Source organism: Clupea harengus, chromosome 10, assembly GCF_900700415.2.
Source record: "Clupea harengus chromosome 10, Ch_v2.0.2, whole genome shotgun sequence".
Lineage (NCBI taxonomy): Eukaryota > Metazoa > Chordata > Actinopteri > Clupeiformes > Clupeidae > Clupea > Clupea harengus.
In genome coordinates, this window is record NC_045161.1 from 2,595,093 (window position 1) to 2,612,910 (window position 17,818).

At 43.4% G+C, this 17,818-nt stretch overlaps 1 protein-coding gene across 1 annotated transcript; it reads left to right on the forward strand.

The window, feature by feature from the left end:
• The first annotated feature begins 78 nt into the window (after positions 1 to 78).
• pgm1 (phosphoglucomutase 1) lies at positions 79 to 9,332 on the forward strand. Its single transcript, XM_031575001.1, has 11 exons — positions 79 to 434; positions 1,990 to 2,152; positions 2,525 to 2,668; positions 2,849 to 2,974; positions 4,113 to 4,303; positions 4,721 to 4,875; positions 5,711 to 5,826; positions 6,178 to 6,313; positions 6,684 to 6,867; positions 8,201 to 8,335; positions 9,067 to 9,332. The coding sequence occupies exons 1-11, from the start codon at positions 189 to 191 to the stop codon at positions 9,154 to 9,156; spliced, it is 1,686 nt and encodes a 561-aa protein (XP_031430861.1). The 5' UTR covers positions 79 to 188; the 3' UTR covers positions 9,157 to 9,332.
• The last annotated feature ends 8,486 nt before the right edge of the window (positions 9,333 to 17,818 follow it).

Here is a 17,818-nt window from a genome sequence, read left to right on the forward strand (position 1 = left end):
ATGTTGGACATTTACCAACAACACTAGAACACTCACAAAGAAATGTTGCGCACCCCTTTAAGGACCGATGTAGGCGTGTCTGCAGAGGAGGGAACAAACTAACGCGTGTTTGGTGTGTACGTGGGGAAGTTTTCACCGTGAAGATTCTTCCGTGGACAAGGATCACACAGGTCAAGCGTTGGGTGAAAATGGTGAAAATTACAGTGGTCAAAACCAAGGCGTACGCCGACCAGAAACCCGGAACCAGCGGACTCAGGAAAAGAGTAACAGTCTTCCAGCAAAATCAGCACTATGCTGAAAATTTCATTCAGAGCACCATATCCGTCGTCGAGCCTGCAGTCAGGCAAGAGAGCACTTTGGTTGTCGGTGGAGATGGAAGATTTTTCATGAAAGATGCTATTCAACTCATCGTGCAGATTGCCGCAGCTAATGGGGTTAGTATTCTGTTGTGCCACGTTGAAAGCCCATTTCTGTTTCTGCGCTTGGCCCAACTAAGAGTTAGCATCTAAGCTATTTGGCTTGGAAATCATGGTTAGCCCTTGCACAAGATGTCACCATCAAAATGTGTTACTTCGCCAATATATCATTTAGATTAGGCTTATCTATTGCGATAATGTTGTTTTGCTCAGCTGCCAAGAGGCTCACTGTAAAAAGTAAATGGTAAGAGTAATAGAAGCTGACCAGTTAGCGTATCTGGAAAAAAAAGAATAAGCTAGTGTGCATTAAAAAGCAGTTGCTGTGTGATGTAACGAGATCACCGTCTGACTCCATATTACTTTGCGATTGACCATATAACCTAGACGTGTGTCTAGCGTTGAGAAGTATCGTCCCAGATTTGATTCTGCCACAAGATCTCTTTGATATTTCCATGACATGCTGGAGATGTTCCTTGCTCGTTGGTACCTTTGACATTTCGTGCTCGCAGGGCAAGACGGCGCAGCCTTTTCAACTATGCCAGGTTGCACTGTATCACTATGCCAGGTTGCACTTTATCACTGTAGGACTTTCGTCTCGTACGTAGGTAACTCTGCAAAGTCCCCAACAAAGTGATACATTGTCGTATATAATGGGAAACATTGTGGCAATAATGTTGCATAAATAACAGTAACAATGGTGACCGAACTAATGCACACTGACGGCCCTGTTGCCGCGGTGACCGAGGACACTGTAGTGCAAACGTGCTCACTGTCACGTTGCAGCACACGCCCTCTATGGTTGCAGTTCAACACACACACACACACACACACACACACACACTCGACAGCATGTACAACTCTGGCAGGATGAAAAAGACAAAATGTTCTATTAAACGAAGCATGGTGGACCAATTATGAATGAAAACAAGGCATCAAGTTACTATGCCATTGCATACACAAATGATTTGTTCCTTTCGTCTAATTGACCCATTTTCTGATTCCTTTCCATCTTCACCATGCAATTATACAGTAATACCTAAAGGCAGGTAAGAAGAATGTTGCTTAGACTTCGTGGCATAATTATCCTATTTGTTTATACTTGTTGAATATACTTGTCCACATTGTTTGGCCTTAAGCAAGGAGGAACTGCAGAGCAGCCCAATATGTTCTTGAAAGGGACTGATCCTGTTTCGACAGGCTTCCACTGGCGCAATCTGTATTCAGCATCATCTCATTTCAAACGAAGATCATACGCATCTCCCATTCTTAATTGGCTGAAGTGTACTGATTATGTACAAATTGTCATTAATCGAACACTTTTAAAACATGTTAAATTGCTTTCAAACTAAATGTGGGCATAGTGTATTTGCATTGTTATTTTAGATGTTAGACCGAGACATACCCTACCTTTGAACTCCAGTCGAAATATTGAAATGATTGTACACACAATATATGTGACACAAGCATTTTGTTTGTTGTGATAGATAGCTGACCAGTTTCCAGGACCAATTTCCCTAAACCTGGAATACTTTTTAATTCCAGTTGTATGATCCACGTCTCTTTGCACCTGCAGATTGGCCGGCTGGTCATTGGCCAGAATGGGATCATGTCCACCCCTGCTGTGTCCTGTGTGATCCGGAAGATCAAGGCTGTCGGAGGGATCATTCTGACGGCCAGCCATAATCCTGGTGGCCCAAGTGGAGACTTTGGCATCAAGTACAACATTGCCAGTGGAGGTAAATCATATCTGAAATCATTCGAAAGGTTTTTTTCATCTACTCACTATGATGCAATTGTCTTTGTAAAACACTCTTACTGTCGTAGCTCAGTCTTATACTCAAGTTGTAGACCTTTAGTGTTTCCTGTACCTGTTGCAGGAAGATATTATACCTCATGAATAATTGTTATGAATGGTAAGTAATCTGTCAGAAAACTGGGTCAAATTGAATGGTACTATTAGGGTAATGTCTGAGTGCTGATGGTTTTTGATGACACTTGACATCAATTGTGGGATGCACAGATATTGAACACAATGCAGAGTTTAATGAGATAGAGATGCACTAAGTAGTCCAGGACCACCACAAGTAACCATCTTGATTTTGTCTCAGGACCTGCTCCGGAAGGAGTCACAAACAAGATCTACGATATCAGCAAAAGTATCACAGAGTACCATATCTGTCCTGACCTTAAAGTGGACCTGTCCAAAATTGGTAAACAGACCTTTGAGGTGGACACCTTCAAGCCGTTTACAGGTAGAGTGATCCCTGGTCCTGGAGGTGGTATTTATGTGATCAAAAGCACTTAGCTTGATATACCAAATAACACTTGGATGTCAGCATCTATATATCAGTGCAGAAGTATGTTTTACCATATTTGTTTCCGTTAAGTTTGGTTGCAGCCATAATATCCTGTTTGATTTGTTTTTATGACAGTGGAAATTGTGGATTGTGTGGAGGCCTATGCTGAGATGCTGAGAGGCATCTTTGATTTCCCTGCCTTGAAGGAGCTGCTGTCTGGACCCAATCATATCAAAGTGAACCTGGATGCTATGCATGGAGGTGAGAACTGGCCATTTAAACCAGGGATGAAACGGTACACGCTATATTGTCCAACTGGTTGGTACGCCCCCTACGGTTCAATACGCGCATGTGCACTGAGGTATTGCGTACCGCCTGCCAACTTCCTATAATTTCCAAAACGTGCTTATTACTCAGAAGACTGCATGAGCGTTGTACATTCAGATCCACAGAACATCTCTGGAGCCTAACAGAATTTCCCTGCAGCCTATCAGCGCTCTGTATGCAAATAGGAGCTGGAGAAGAGAGGGGAAACAAACCCAAAATGATCTCAGCTCCAACTTGACTATGGCGAATGCTAGCTAGACAGAGAGAACAGTGGTTACTGACGGGGAATTATGTCACCTAATGGAAAAATAAACCGTGTTATAATGTCCCCTCCCGCACACATCCCAGCAGTAAAGCTCTATGAAACATCACAGAGAGAAATTGAAAAAGAATTGACTCAAGACACCCTGTCTACCTCTCTCCACTGATAGTTGGACCTCCAGAGTAAGTGAAAGTTACCTCACTGTGTTAGAGACAGAAACCAGGCCTAGTCAGTCATGCTGCCATTTTTTCTGAATAGAGTAATAGGCTAAATAAATAGTTGATTGTTTAAAGGGAAATTTAATTTTTTTCTTAAATATAAAGATACCAAAACCGTACCATCACCGTGGCCCAGAAAACATGATACGTTCCGAACCCTGGGCCCACTGTACCACTGCATCCCTAATTTATACCCATCAAGTAGTGCTCCGAATGCATCACCAGACTCCAAACTATAGCAGGCAGCTTTTCTCCTCTTGACATTCCTGTGGTAATGGACTATCTCCATACTCTCCATACTCAGCAATCTTTTCCCCTTGGTTCCCTTAGGCATGTTGAGCAGAGCTGGTGACTCATTTTTCAGCTATTGTGTCTTCAAGTATTGCCCAATAATTTGATCCCTCACAACATATTGAGAGTTCTTCCTGTGGAATTTTAACGTGGGGGGGAAAAAACAAACAAAAATTTGCATTGCTTTTCAGATGGTTCCAAAACGTGCTGACATTTTTCAATACCTTAAAAAAAGAAGTAACTTTTAAATGCAATGAAATATTTCTGCATAACTCAGCTGACACTTTTGCACTCTCGTCAGTGGTTGGACCTTACGTGAAGAAGATCGTCTGTGAGGAGCTTGGCTCTCCTGCCAACTCTGCTGTGAATTGTGTTCCATCGGAAGATTTTGGAGGTCACCACCCTGACCCCAATCTGACCTATGCTGCCGACCTGGTCAAGACCATGAAGGGAGGCGAATATGACTTTGGAGCGGCTTTTGATGGTGATGGTGTACGTCCGCATTCCTGTGCCAGGGTTAAAAGGAAGAATAGAAAACGACATGAAGCATGCAGATGAGTGCATGTGAGATAAACAGAACACTGTAGTGTATTCGTAATGTTGTATAGAAATGGATCAATGAAATGTGTAACCAACACCGCGGTTTGAAAGCCACAGCACTGATGACAGGTCCCTGCCTGTTTACAGTCCCAGACACCCTTAGGATCGATAGGAAATGTTTGAAAGTTTATTGCAAAGTTTAGAAATTTGATTTATTGAATGAGGTCATGAAGCCACATCTTATACCCAAACAAATATTTATTTTGACTTAATTTAATTTGTGTAGGTAGATGCTGTATTTAGTTTGTTGCATTGCACTCACTCTTTGGCCTTTGATCTTCTCCACGTTACATTTACATTTACATGTAGGATCGTAACATGGTGCTGGGCAAACATGGCTTCTTTGTGAACCCCTCGGACTCTGTGGCTGCTATCGCGGCCAACATCACCTGCATCCCCTACTTCCAGAAGACTGGCGTGAAGGGGCTGGCCCGCAGCATGCCCACCAGCGGAGCTCTGGACAAGTAAGCATGGCCCCCCCGACCAGGAGGTAGAAGGAATTATGGATGGATGGATAAAGACAGATTATTGGTACTATTAAAGAACAACTCACAGTTTTATAAAACTACATTACGTTACCGGTCTGGATTATGCGCTGTAAATAAATCATTCCCAGTACCAGGAAAATGTCATTATTGATAATTGATTATTATGCATGGTATTACTTTCATAATAAATACATTTTCTCTTCCACAATGTAATCAAAATCTACAGTATTGTTATAAGCCCATAGAACCAACAGAAGTGTAACTTTCCCTAATCTCTATCTGTTTCTGCGGTAAGACCTGAAACGCTCGGGTTTCTTCAAAAACATTTATCCAACAAAACCACAGACCCTGGACTGAAAGGACTGTTGAAAGGACTGTTTAGTAGAGTTTCATTCAAGTCTTTTTTTCTTTTTAGAGTTATCAAATTTGTTAACATAATGTTTCTTTGTTCACTGATGTCATGTAAGCTTCCCACGTATTATAAAACATCAGAAGATGAAAAACTGAGTTGGGCCTTGAACCACACCATCTCTATAGTTATGAGAGTTCTGTTATTTGGTTAAGTATGATGGTGATTCTGTACTGCTCACGTATGTTGACACAAGTCTGTGTGAGCAGCAATATTGGGCCCCCGGCTAACATCCGTTCCTTATGCTGGGGACCAATCTGAAGCTCTGTGTCGGAGAGCTGTCTTTATCAGATACATATAAGTCCTAATTCAGTGTTATTTGAGATGGTTTATCTGTATTGTGCATGCTGACAAAATGCTAATGTGTCTGTGTCTGTGTGTGTTTGTATATGCATATGTCAGTGTGGCCAAAGCTCTGAAGATGGCGCTGTATGAGACTCCTACTGGCTGGAAGTTCTTTGGGAACCTGATGGATGCTGGCAAGCTGTCCCTGTGTGGAGAGGAGAGCTTTGGCACAGGTGAGAAGAGCAGGCACCACCCAACATCCAACTCAGTTGTTCCACTCACACTTCACATAGTGCCGCTCTAATCTGATTACTGTCTAACCATACCAAAACCAAACGCACCATAACCAAAATACACATGCTATAAAGAGTTCCATGTTACCACAGTCTTTTGGGTACGTCAAGTGAGAAAAATAGCCAAGTACTACACCAATATTGTACATGCAAAACAGAACAGCAAGGGGACAGGTGAACAAAGAGGAGCAAAGAGGAGCGGTTGAGAGAATGGGAGTGATTTGGAAGTGAGTGAAAGAGTAAGAGATATGCTTCTACTTGTCTTCAGTCTGCTCATCTGTTGCCTCACAGGCTCTGACCATATCAGGGAGAAGGATGGGCTGTGGGCAGTCCTTGCCTGGCTGTCAATCTTAGCGTCACGCAAACAGAGTGTGGAGGACATCATGAAAGACCACTGGAAGAAATTTGGGCGCAATTTTTTCACAAGGTGATTTGGGAAGAGATGAAGTTTCTTTGTATTTTAAATCAGAGGAAAGGTAGAAAGGGTTGTCAATCGAGGCCTGCAAGAGAAGGGCGTTTTTCCCACAGATTTCAATCCACAGATTGAAAAATACTGCCCTCTATTGGCCAAATATGATACTACTTGTTATTTGGGTGTGTTAGACTAGGCTAGATTTGCTTCCTCCTACAGAAATCTAGATCTTAATCTAGAATCTGCCTTTGCTGATATATTTTGTGAACCTTTATGATGCACTTTGTGTCACTTATCTTGTCATCTGTCTTTTGAAGAGAGTCTCTATTGTTTATGCGTCACATTACATTCCACTTTTACGAGTTCTTACTTTCTGCCTCTACAGGTATGATTATGAAGAGGTGAACTCCGACGCTGCCAGTAAGATGATGAAAGACCTAGAAGCTGCCATGTCTGACAAGTCCTTTGTTGGAAAGAAATTCTCCTCGGGTGACAAGACATATGAAGTGGAGATCGCCGATAACTTCATGTACACAGACCCGGTGGATGGGAGCGTATCAAAGAACCAGGTTAGCGATGGATGGAGTCGGCCCACACCGGGTACTATTCACAGAAGAAGGTTTCTAGGAACAACAGGATCCAATCGGCACTATATTATAATTCAAGTTGTTCACAATAGTTGTTATATCATGACAACATTCCTTCCACTGTATACACATGATAAACATATTAGTGCTCACTGAAGCCCTTTGGGTGTCAGACATTTCTCAAGTAGAATTCTGTCCAGTCTGGAATGGACAAATATAGACGTTCCCCCTCTCCCTTTGGCAATCTGTGCTCAGTTCTACTCTCATAGTCATCTGCATTCCGACAGTCACAGTTTAGAGTTTGCAATGTTCCATATTTATGACACACTATTATTATTATTATTATTATTATGACCCATGTCTCTGTCCTCTTGTGCCTTTCAAACGGCCAGCTGCTCTCCAGTTCTGTGCTGGCTCTGGCCGTTTGGGCCATGCTTGGGACACTGATCATACGCTAACGTATAGGGTCTGTGTGGAGACTGAGATCCTGTGCCGAATACGGCCACACTGTTCCAAGATCAGTGACCTGGCAGGATTCAACTCCCCGATTCACACACCCCGGGGACAAGCTGTCCTAATGCGAACCCGCAGCGCAGCTGCGCACACCATGTGGACCGCAAGAGGGAAATAAAATATACATAATTTATCAAAATGTATTTGTCATTTTACATTCACTTCCAAAATCTATCCATGTGATTCAGTGGTGTTTTCTTTCTTTCTTTCTTTCTTTCTTTCTTTTTCAAAAAGAAGTCCCCTGTTGTTTTCTTTGGTTTTCTTTTTTTTTTGTCTCCGAAGGAAAGGAGGTCATAGTGGTAGAGTAGAGCAGAGTAGAGCAGAGTAGAGTACTGTAGAGTACTGTAGAGTAGAGTAGAGTACTGTAGAGTAGAGTAGAGTAGAGTAGAGTAGAGTAGAGTAGAGTAGAGTAGAGTAGAGTAGAGTAGAGTAGAGTAGAGTAGAGTAGAGCAGAGCAGAGTAACACAGAGCAGAGCAGAGCAGAGTAGAGTAGAGTAGAGTAGAGTAGAGTAGAGTAGAGTAGAGTAGAGTAGAGTAGAGTAGAGTAGAGTAGAGTAGAGTAGAGTAGAGTAGAGTAGAGTAGAGTAGAGGAGAGGAGAGGAGAGGAGAGGAGAGGAGAGGAGAGGAGAGCAGAGCAGAGCAGAGCAGAGCAGAGCAGAGGTGAGTGAGCGAGTGGTCTGTGGATGTTTAGGAACAGGGCTCACTTTCATTCAGACTTATGTTTTCTTCCTCTCCCTGCCCTCATCCAGCCTGCGTCCTCTGATTACCCATCACCCCCCTCTCTTTTTCTCCTGTTTTTCAGGGCCTGAGGATCATCTTCTCTGATGGCTCGCGGATCATTTTCCGTCTCAGCGGGACGGGCAGCGCCGGGGCGACTATCAGGCTCTACATAGACAGCTATGAGAAGGACCCGCAGAAGATCAACCAGGAGGCGCAGGTTAGGGATTGGCCAGTGGGGCTGTGCGGTGATTGAGTGTGACAGGCGTGTGTTAGACAACACAGTGGGCGCTCTGCTGCACTGCTTCTCTGGCGTCTCGGTGTGTGTGAGGAAATGTTTCTGCTCAGATGGAGCGAAAGGTCCACCACACTGTCTCACCTAATCACTCGCAAAACTCTGCAGAGACCAGCGGCTCAGGAATCCAGGCCACCCCCACCTTTTTCACTTATATATACACACACACACACACACACACACACATACGCACATACGCACACACACACAGACACACTCTCTCTCTCTCCCTTGCAGGAAGGCCGTATCAGGGTCAACATGAACAGGGGAAATCAAATGAAATGAGAAACATTGAGACGGCATACATTCCTGTCCCATCATTTAAACCCAAGGCTAGATGTGGCAGCCAAGTCTTGCCATAGCAGCTGCTTGTGTTGGCCCCACATATTAGAGACCGAGACAAATATTTCAACTTATAGTTATCATAGCCATCTTATTTTGACCTGTGGATACCAAGATGTTCTCCATGGATGGTGTGTGTGTGTGTGTGTGTGTGTGTGTGTGTGTGTGTGTGTGTGTGTGTGTGTGTGTGTGTGTGTGTGTGTGTGTGTGTGTGTGTGTGTGTGTGTGTGTGTGTGTGTGTGTGTGTGTGTGTGTGTGTGTGTGTGTGTTCTGGTCTGCGGATGTATCATTAACGCGCCTTTGTCCTCCTTCAGGTGATGCTGGCTCCACTGGTGGACATCGCATTGAAGATCTCTCAGCTTCAGGAGAACACTGGACGTACTGCCCCCACTGTGATCACATAAAGGCCTTATCCCCCCCCCACCAAACCACCAGACCCGTCCATTCACAGCCCCCCATCAACCCCCCCAAATACATACACATCTGTCAACGGCTCACATCAGTACTGTAACACAAACTGCCAAAACAAAAGTAAACTAACACAAAACATACAAATAAAGGGAAATGTTCCAAAAGAAAATGAACGGTACATTTTATTCTTTTCAAGAGACAGTAAACGTTTTCCAATTAATAGCATTCTCTGGATTTCTCACAGGTCCAAGATTGGTGTGTCCCCCCCCCCGCTCAAAAGTTGACGTTGGTATTACTGAGCTTGTTGTGTGTGGTCAGCCTCGTATCCATTTGTTCTCTGTCTAAAGAGAGCTAAATATAGAGCTGTAGCTCTTATCTGTGATGAAGTGCTGGAGTTCCATAAATCTGCGTATACTGCTACACATGTGGCTGAGCACACACACACACACACACACACACACACACACACTGCGCTCGAGCAGATACTCAATGCATCAGGGAGAGCTAACCAACAACTCGTGGGGAAATTCTGTACATTCTTTCCAACAAAACACTATTTAAAGCATTTAATAGATGTAGTTTGTTTTGGAAGGATACTGGTCGTAAATTCTGTTTCATATCAGTATCATGTCAGTCACTTGTAACAGATCAAAATGATAGATTTTAAGTACATCAAAATGAAGAACATGAAGAACACTTATTCAACCTGGTGGTGGCACATGTACAGTTGCATGTTAGAAGTATAGCAGGCATCCATTACACAGTAGGAGGAGGGATATATGGCCTTTCATCATTGATTTAGAGTATGTGGAAGTAGCATCAGCTCAATCTCAGACGGTGCTGGAGCGATATCAATCGCTGCAGGAATGCAGGGAGCTGGCCCAGGAGAGCAGGGGCACGGATGTGGTTATGCAGGCAGGAGCGGAGATGGCCGGGGGGGGGACCTGCATAACCAGGCGGATCCCTCTGTTCCCAGGTCTGGGCCACAAATACTGACGGAGTGCATCTACAAGGAGTTAACCCGTAGGCCTCAACCACAATCCTCCAGACCGGCTGTCTTCGAGACCTCTGTGGTGAGCACTAAGCGGAGGAGTTTGAAATGAGAAGGGCGGTGAGGTCGGGTGGGGTAGTATTAGTAAGATCAAGCCTTATGGAGGAAATGAGTAAGGCAGTGAGGTTGGGTGGGGTAGTATTAGTAAGATCAAGCCTTATAGAGGAAATGAGTAGGGCAGTGAGGTTGGGTGGGGTAGTATTAGTAAGATCAAGCCTTATGGAGGAAATAAACGAGAGAGGGTCTGCCAGAGACGCGTTGGATGCCCCGACCGCCTCCACGCAAGCCAAGCCAAGAAAGCAATCCAGACAAATGGAGTGTTGAGATTTTCCAAAAATGAAATTACAAGCTTAGAGGCCAGCCAGGATTAGACATATAGTTTTTGCCCTCTTGTTTTTATTAAAGAGCTGGAATGTTTCGCAGATTCGGTTGAGATACCAAATCCTTAATCCCAACTGGGAAAAGTAAAATGCATTCACTTGCTGTAGGTCGACCAGAGAAGGTTTTAAGAGGTGATCTTGAAGCTGGAGCTTATGCCTACTTTAGTCTGATCATACACTTAGTGTTGTGAATATCCATACCTGCATTAAAGGCAAATGGATATTTCAGCCCTGTAGAGACATGAAGGGATCAAATATGAAAAACAGAAACAAGGAATTTCCACTTTCTGCATTACAGACAAGCTGACATCATCGCTCTCGTTCCATTCACCCATTTCACCTGAATTGCCTGCAATTTAGTTAATAGTGGAAGGATTTGGAAATCATGTGGGCCTGTGAACTGTGTCCTCCCGCTCTCTCTCTCTCTCTCGCTCTCTCTCTCTCTCTCCCTCTCTCTCTCTCTCTCTCTCGCTCTCTCTTTCTCTCTCAGAGAAAGCTCTGCATTACAGATACCCTTCACCCATTCCACCCACATCTGAGTCAATGATGACTGCATCGTAATAACCCCCCCATCCTCCCCCCATTGGGCTCGTCTGTCAAGTCACTCATCAAAAGGACGACTTTTGGCAACAGGATGTGTCACAGTTAAATGGTTCCCCTTTGTGCAAGAGGGAATGAATAATAGGGTGGGACGTTTTCATTCTCTTTGGATACGGCACGGTCAGAGCCCTCTCGCCTCATGGTGCGACACATAATGTGTTCCCCTGTTCAAGTTGTAATGGTTTGCAGGTTTTATTTTGATTGGCCACCATTACGTCAGGTACTGGTAATAACACTCACATGCATTTAGCCATGGGGCTATTATAAGAAGGTTTCTCTTTTTTTTACCCCTGATGTTTGGCAGCCCTGCTGTATTTTAATAGCTGTGCAGAGAATCAGACCCCTTGAGAAAATGCCATGTCCATCAACTGACAAATGAATCACCTTCAGAAGTCTTCTAATGAGACCTGAAGAAAATAAATATGTTTTTGAACATGCAATAAAAAAATCATGTAGTACTATTTCATAAAAGAGGACATAAAGAGCCTTTGAGTTTCACATAACAATACAGAATTAGCCCGTATAATAATAAAAGTCTGGGAGCTTACTTCGGCCTTTGTTTTTCCATCTCCTCAAGACTGTTAAAATACTTTTGTAAGAGTTTAGACGGCATAGAATGAACTGATACAGGCCAGGTTGTCTGATGGCATTTAAAGCTGCCCTCTTACATGATTGTAGAGTTTAGTGTATGAAAAGGTTGAGAGCCCTCAAGCTGCATGCTATCATATTAGCCAAGTCAGTGCAATTTTTCCGATATTTAACACAGTATGTATAGTTACGTAAGAAGTATGAAGTTTATGGACGATTGTTTTATAAACCACAACCACACAATCCACAGCGGTTTGCTCTTGCCTGTGTCCAGATGTAGTATAGTAACATTATACAGGTCATGCAAAGTTGACATATTAACCATAATTCTCTAATCTGTTTGGAGGTTTAATCCATTGCTGTGATTACTTGGACCCTGCCAAAGGCCTCAATGATTCATGTTCACAATAGTAACGAGTAAAATATGTTGAAAATATGTAGTGTCCATTTCCTTTACCTTGTTCTGCTTCTCCCACCGTGTACACCCAGCCAGTTTGAGTTGTGCATGCTCTTAAGGCAACAGCAGTCAAATGTTTACTTTGAGTCTTTTAATATACTACCTGCACATGTTGCACACAGCTGTAAGATAAAGAGACGGACACAGGCGGCACAGCGAGAGCCCTTGATATTTGTGAAGCCCTCACATGCTGTGCTGAACTGCTCATTTAGCACACAAGAGGGCACAGGCACAGTAGTCTAGACATCCTACAGAACAAAACAACAAAATGAAATAGTATGGAGCCAAAACTAGATCTAAACCTCTTTCTTTCTTTTATTCTTGGTTTATGTCAGTTTCTTCAAAACATTTTTTTCTCTTTCTCTCTGAAACGCTCATATCCACGTATCTGATGATGCAGCAATGTCATGCTAGTTCAACGTGAAATAACACATTTCCTCTGCTTGTGCTCATACAGGGGTTCAGGGACAGCACAAATAAATAGCCATTAGTGCAACGGGGAATGGGGCACACAGCAAAGGACAGGAATGTCTCTGTTTTCCCAAACTCTTACCATTTCCCACCTCCGACAGCCATCCCAAAGAAAATAAATGCGCCTCAGTCTGGCGTTTATGTGCTGCACTGGGCATGACATATTAGCCCAGTTTCCAGAATATTGGCCTCCAAGTCCAGGACTATGCACTGGAAATGTGAAAATGAGGGTAATCACCTCTGGAGTTCATGCTGTACTGGTGATACACAACATTTTGTGTATGTTTGTGCAGATTCCTGAAAGCAGAAACTAGCGAGCCCACCAACCCAGCAATCTGCCTCCTTTCAGTATAGGTCAACAGTATGTTGCTAACCATGTATTTGTTTTAAAAACAAGAGCTGGAGCTTGCGGTCGGGGACCGAGATCCATCTGTGGGCAACAGGTTATGTGGTCAAGGGACTAATGTGATTGAATCTGAATTATCATTCCTAAATATTTAAGCCAGGCAAAACAAACATGGCAACACAATCCTTCTGCATCACAATCTTCCTCACCCCCTCCTTAGTCACCCCATCCCACACACACACACACACACACACACACACACACACACACACACACACACACACACACACACACACACACACACACACACACTGATCACCATCCCTACACACACTCACCTTCAGGCACACATACAAGTGCACATGTACACATACGCAGAGTTGCAGACAAAATCATGTGCATGCATCGTACACATACACAGAGACACCCACAATGTATACAAAATATATGTGTGAACTCACACATACATGCAGATGCACACAGGCAAGCACTCAAACACTCACTCACTCAAACAAATCCGACAATTTGCCAAATGCTCGCAGCCTTGCTCAGGGGACGGGGTCTTTGCTGATATCATGCCATTCTTTCATGATCAAACATAGCCATCCGCCCCGTTCTAACACAACTGTTATTGAAGGCTGACAGATTTTCTAACAGAAGAGAGGAGGTCGGACCACCCACAGACTCCACTAAAGGCCCTCCACCCCTCTCTCCCTCTCCCTGCCACCTCTTCCCCCTGGAGTCTGGCTCTGTTTCCAGCCTCCTTCAGACCGCCAGAGTGGCCAAAAACACCTCTGCTGGTGTTCTGCTCTCCGCTGCGTAAACAGTACACCGCCGACCTGTCACTCATAACAGACCTCATCATCTCATCTGAGCTCATCAGCGGGGGTGGGGCTGGGTGCTGCTGAGGACGGGGACAGGGAGTTGAGATCACTTCTCAACCTCACCCGCCGCATATCAGGCAGTGACAATATAGGGGGCCATCAGCGATGAGGTCACCCCTTTGCTCAATCAGGCCAAAGGGGTGGGAGAGGGGAAAACATCATCGTCTCCTGAGATGGGCAGTGTTCAGGCCCTCAATAATCTGGCCTGATCAAAGACACGAAGACGAGGGTTTTACAGAGCTAGTAGCAGCCCTTATTAAACAAGCTGTTTGTGCAGATGTTGCCCCTCACACTCACACCCACCCCACTCCATAACTGGTGTATAGCCTACTGGCCGGCAGTAACCTCGCGGGTTCAGCTGGCCCTCAGAACAGTGTGTTCATTCTCCTGTCCGCAGCATGTGTGGGTGGATGAAGGGGAAAGAGGGGGACGGTATGTCTTCAAAGCGTCTGTCGCGCGAGACCGCAATCCCCCCCTCTCATTACAATTAGACGAGTTTCGCCCTGCATGGTTGCAATTTTAATAATCTCATTTCGCTTTGGGAAAATAAAAGCAGATAGACATCAGAAAAGAAAAATAGTCCCACCGTCACAAATATTCCAGCTCTCCCCTCTCCACCGCTCCTGTGGTAATGGCTTCCAAATGTTTGATATTAGATGTAATCACATTGAAGGAGCTGCATTGAGCCTCACTGAATATGCTGAAGAAGGAGCCCTCCAAGGCAAACAACAGCCCCAATCTGAGCTTGAAACAAAAACTATCATCTTAGTTCATCATGCCTCCTTTTAGCTCTTCTGGAGCGGCTCGTTGTCCCTCCTGGTAATCGGATAGTCTTGGTAATGGTCTGTGATCACTTTATCTACCTTGCTGTTATGATGGGATTTTAGGGATTGATAATGTTCTGGTCCTGGGGAGGTGTCTTTAACACTTTATTTTGGCATCTTATTCTAAGAGTAGGAAAATCGAATGTCTCATCATCTGAAAACCTGTGGGCATCTTGGTGACACTGACCATGAACGAGAAACATCTTCAACAGCATGACAGAGCAATTGCTTCATCCAGGAGATGAGTATGTTGTAGGGCTTCAATTGGATCTGATGAACTGACTCATCTAGGCGGTGATGAGTTCCGTGTTTTAATGGCAAAAGCCTTTTAGGCAGCAGCAGCAGCATGCAGACTCTATTTCTTGAACTAGAGGAGTGTCTCCTACTGAGATAGCTAATCTTGAGCTACTAGGTTGTTGACAGAATAGTAATGTCACTCTTGTTCTCTCAAAAGCTTAATCAGGTTTCTTATCAATGCAACACATAATACTATACACACACAAAAACACACACGCACAAGTCCTAATAATCAGAACCCTTTATTAAAGCCTGCTGGGGACCTTCTCAGCCTTCAGCTTTGATCGGGGGGAATCTAGCATTAGCATGTGTCACCATGCCGACAAGTGGACAGGAAATGAGAGATGAACCTGAAGTCTAGTGAGTCATTGCAGCCCGTCACTTCAAACGGCGGCAGCCTCAGCCTTCCTCTCCAGCCTCCCTGGCTGACACAAATGAACAGAAACAGGTCAGGATGCGGGACCCAGATCTTGTAAATTGCTACCATTCTCTGTCCTATTCCTTGGCTGTCTGGACCGCAGCAGGGCAGATATGTAGTATGCAAGTCATTACCAGCCAAGCTAAGGCATCCATAAACAAAAGCAGACCGGAGAAGTGAGGATGAGTCCCTAATCCTTTAATATTATTATTTATGATATTGAATATTTGTAAATCATTTTAAAACATTTACAAAAACACATTGTATTGCATACCAAATTGGAAAGTTCACATAAACGCACAACCGACAATCATATATTCACTGTTGAATTTACTACATGTATATATACTGTTTTCGATCACCAAATTGCTTGGTAATTCCAGTATATGCATTTAACAAAAAAAAGAACACAAAATAAACACTACAATTAAAATATGTCCATATGTAGGACATTGGATTTTTTCATGAGAATTTATGTTGAATTTATCCACAGTGTAAACTAGCATTTCTGCGTGTCGCAGGTTTACAGTAAATAAAACTTGCAAATGTGTGCACTGTGACATTTGAGGAGCCCAAAGCCTAACCATGTTTTCCTTGGAATTAAGATAAGCCCGTTGTAGCCAATTCGTTCGTAACTTTAGTCATATACATTTTAGCTGGGGTGTGTTGAACACCACCAACAGTTTTAGGTTAGCTTATTTACTTGATCTCAAAATGTTTTAGGAGACGTTTTTCTAACAGTTAGGTTGACAAATGTAGACTGTTGTAAAACTACACGTCCAGTTTACATTACTGCAAACTGAGCAAGACTCAGTATACTAAAGTAAATAAACTCAGAAAATTACAGTGTATTCTCCAATGGATGATGCGGTGAAACATTACTGAGTTCTGCGTACAATCCACGAGGGACGATTTCCAGCGCCAGGTGGCGACACGTATGCATTTAAATCAGAGACCCATGTTCTGGTTTTAGCGCGATGTTGAAGAGTGTGAATGGGTGTGTGTTAGAACGTGTGCGAGTGTGTGTAGTGTTTGTAGAGAAGGCAGTGAGGGGGAGAGAAGGTAGTCAAATCTTAACTGGAAGAGAGTGAGAAAGACAGAGAGAGGTAGAGCCTTACGAGGGGAACTTGCCTTCAGGAACGCATGCAGGCTAGATTGCGCGAGGAGTAGAGCGTAGAGTGCTTCTGTGAGTTTCCATTGAAAGTTTCAAGGTTTGGGGTTGAGCAAGAATTTATAGTGGATGTGAAGATACGAAAAGTTGTCTGAAGAGAATCAGAGGAATGTATGAAATGCGGACAGCGGTGAAACAGCATTCACAGAGATGTCATCTCAACTTTGTATGGGCCATCGCGTTTCTGCAAATCGTCTTCAGTACGCCTTCTACAACGGGTAGGAATTACCATTCTAATTGTTATAAGCATGTCAGCTATTGAACACTCCGACTAACACGTATCTCAGATGAAAATAGTTTTGGTTTAAATAAAAGAAAACGACTGAAGACCGAGTTCTTTGCGACTGGTGTATTTGTCATCACAGCTTTGAGATTGCCTAATTCAGATTCACATTCATTTTCATATGTGCTTTGATAAATAATGAAATTACTTCGAAAAATAAATGCAGGGGCGTTCAGGAAATTTGTCAGACGCTGTTTCCAGTTTCAGATTAAATCATGTTTTCAATTTTGGTTGTGATTACATGGGTCTTATTGTAGAAGGGTAAATTGTACTATTGTCTATAGCTCCAGAGTCATCTAAATTTGACCCCGATCTGGTCCTTCAGAATAATTCAGAACTAAACAAAGATTGATTTGCACATCAGTGGAAGGACAATAGCCGAGTAGATGCGATGATCGAGGGATCAGCGCCTCACCCTGTCACCGCTGGAGGTCTATTGTGTGGACTATCACCTCTTTTCTCAAGGAAAACGAGTGAAGTTTACAGGATTTAGTGTCTGTTGAACAACACTTGTGATTTACCCATTTTTTTTCAACGATTAACAACTGCAACTGTTTTAACTAACAGCGTAGCTTATGTTATTTGCCTGCTGTTTAATAGTCTGCTGTTTAATAACGATACACATTAAGTTCTACTTGGATTTATGATAAGGAGTACAAAATGCATCACTCTAAAATTATACTTTTGATAGGCCTATCTAATATATGTCTTAAGTTTAAACAATGCACAATTAAAGACAAAAAAATATTTCAAAAGTAATTTCAACTCCTATGCACGACAAGCATACTGTTAAATTGGTTTATTCCAAATAACAGAAATATCTTTGAATTGTGGTTATGGGAGTGTCTGTGAATGATCCAACAGCTGGTACTCATAACTAGGTCT

Bases quoted from the DNA above. Each gene is read 5' to 3' on its own strand.
- pgm1 (XM_031575001.1), top strand. From the start codon at position 189: ATGGTGAAAATTACAGTGGTCAAAACCAAGGCGTACGCCGACCAGAAA. The intron at 2,975-4,112 runs GTGAGAACTGGC...CACTCTCGTCAG, and splicing joins CCTGGATGCTATGCATGGAG to TGGTTGGACCTTACGTGAAG. The intron at 5,827-6,177 runs GTGAGAAGAGCA...GTTGCCTCACAG, and splicing joins AGAGGAGAGCTTTGGCACAG to GCTCTGACCATATCAGGGAG.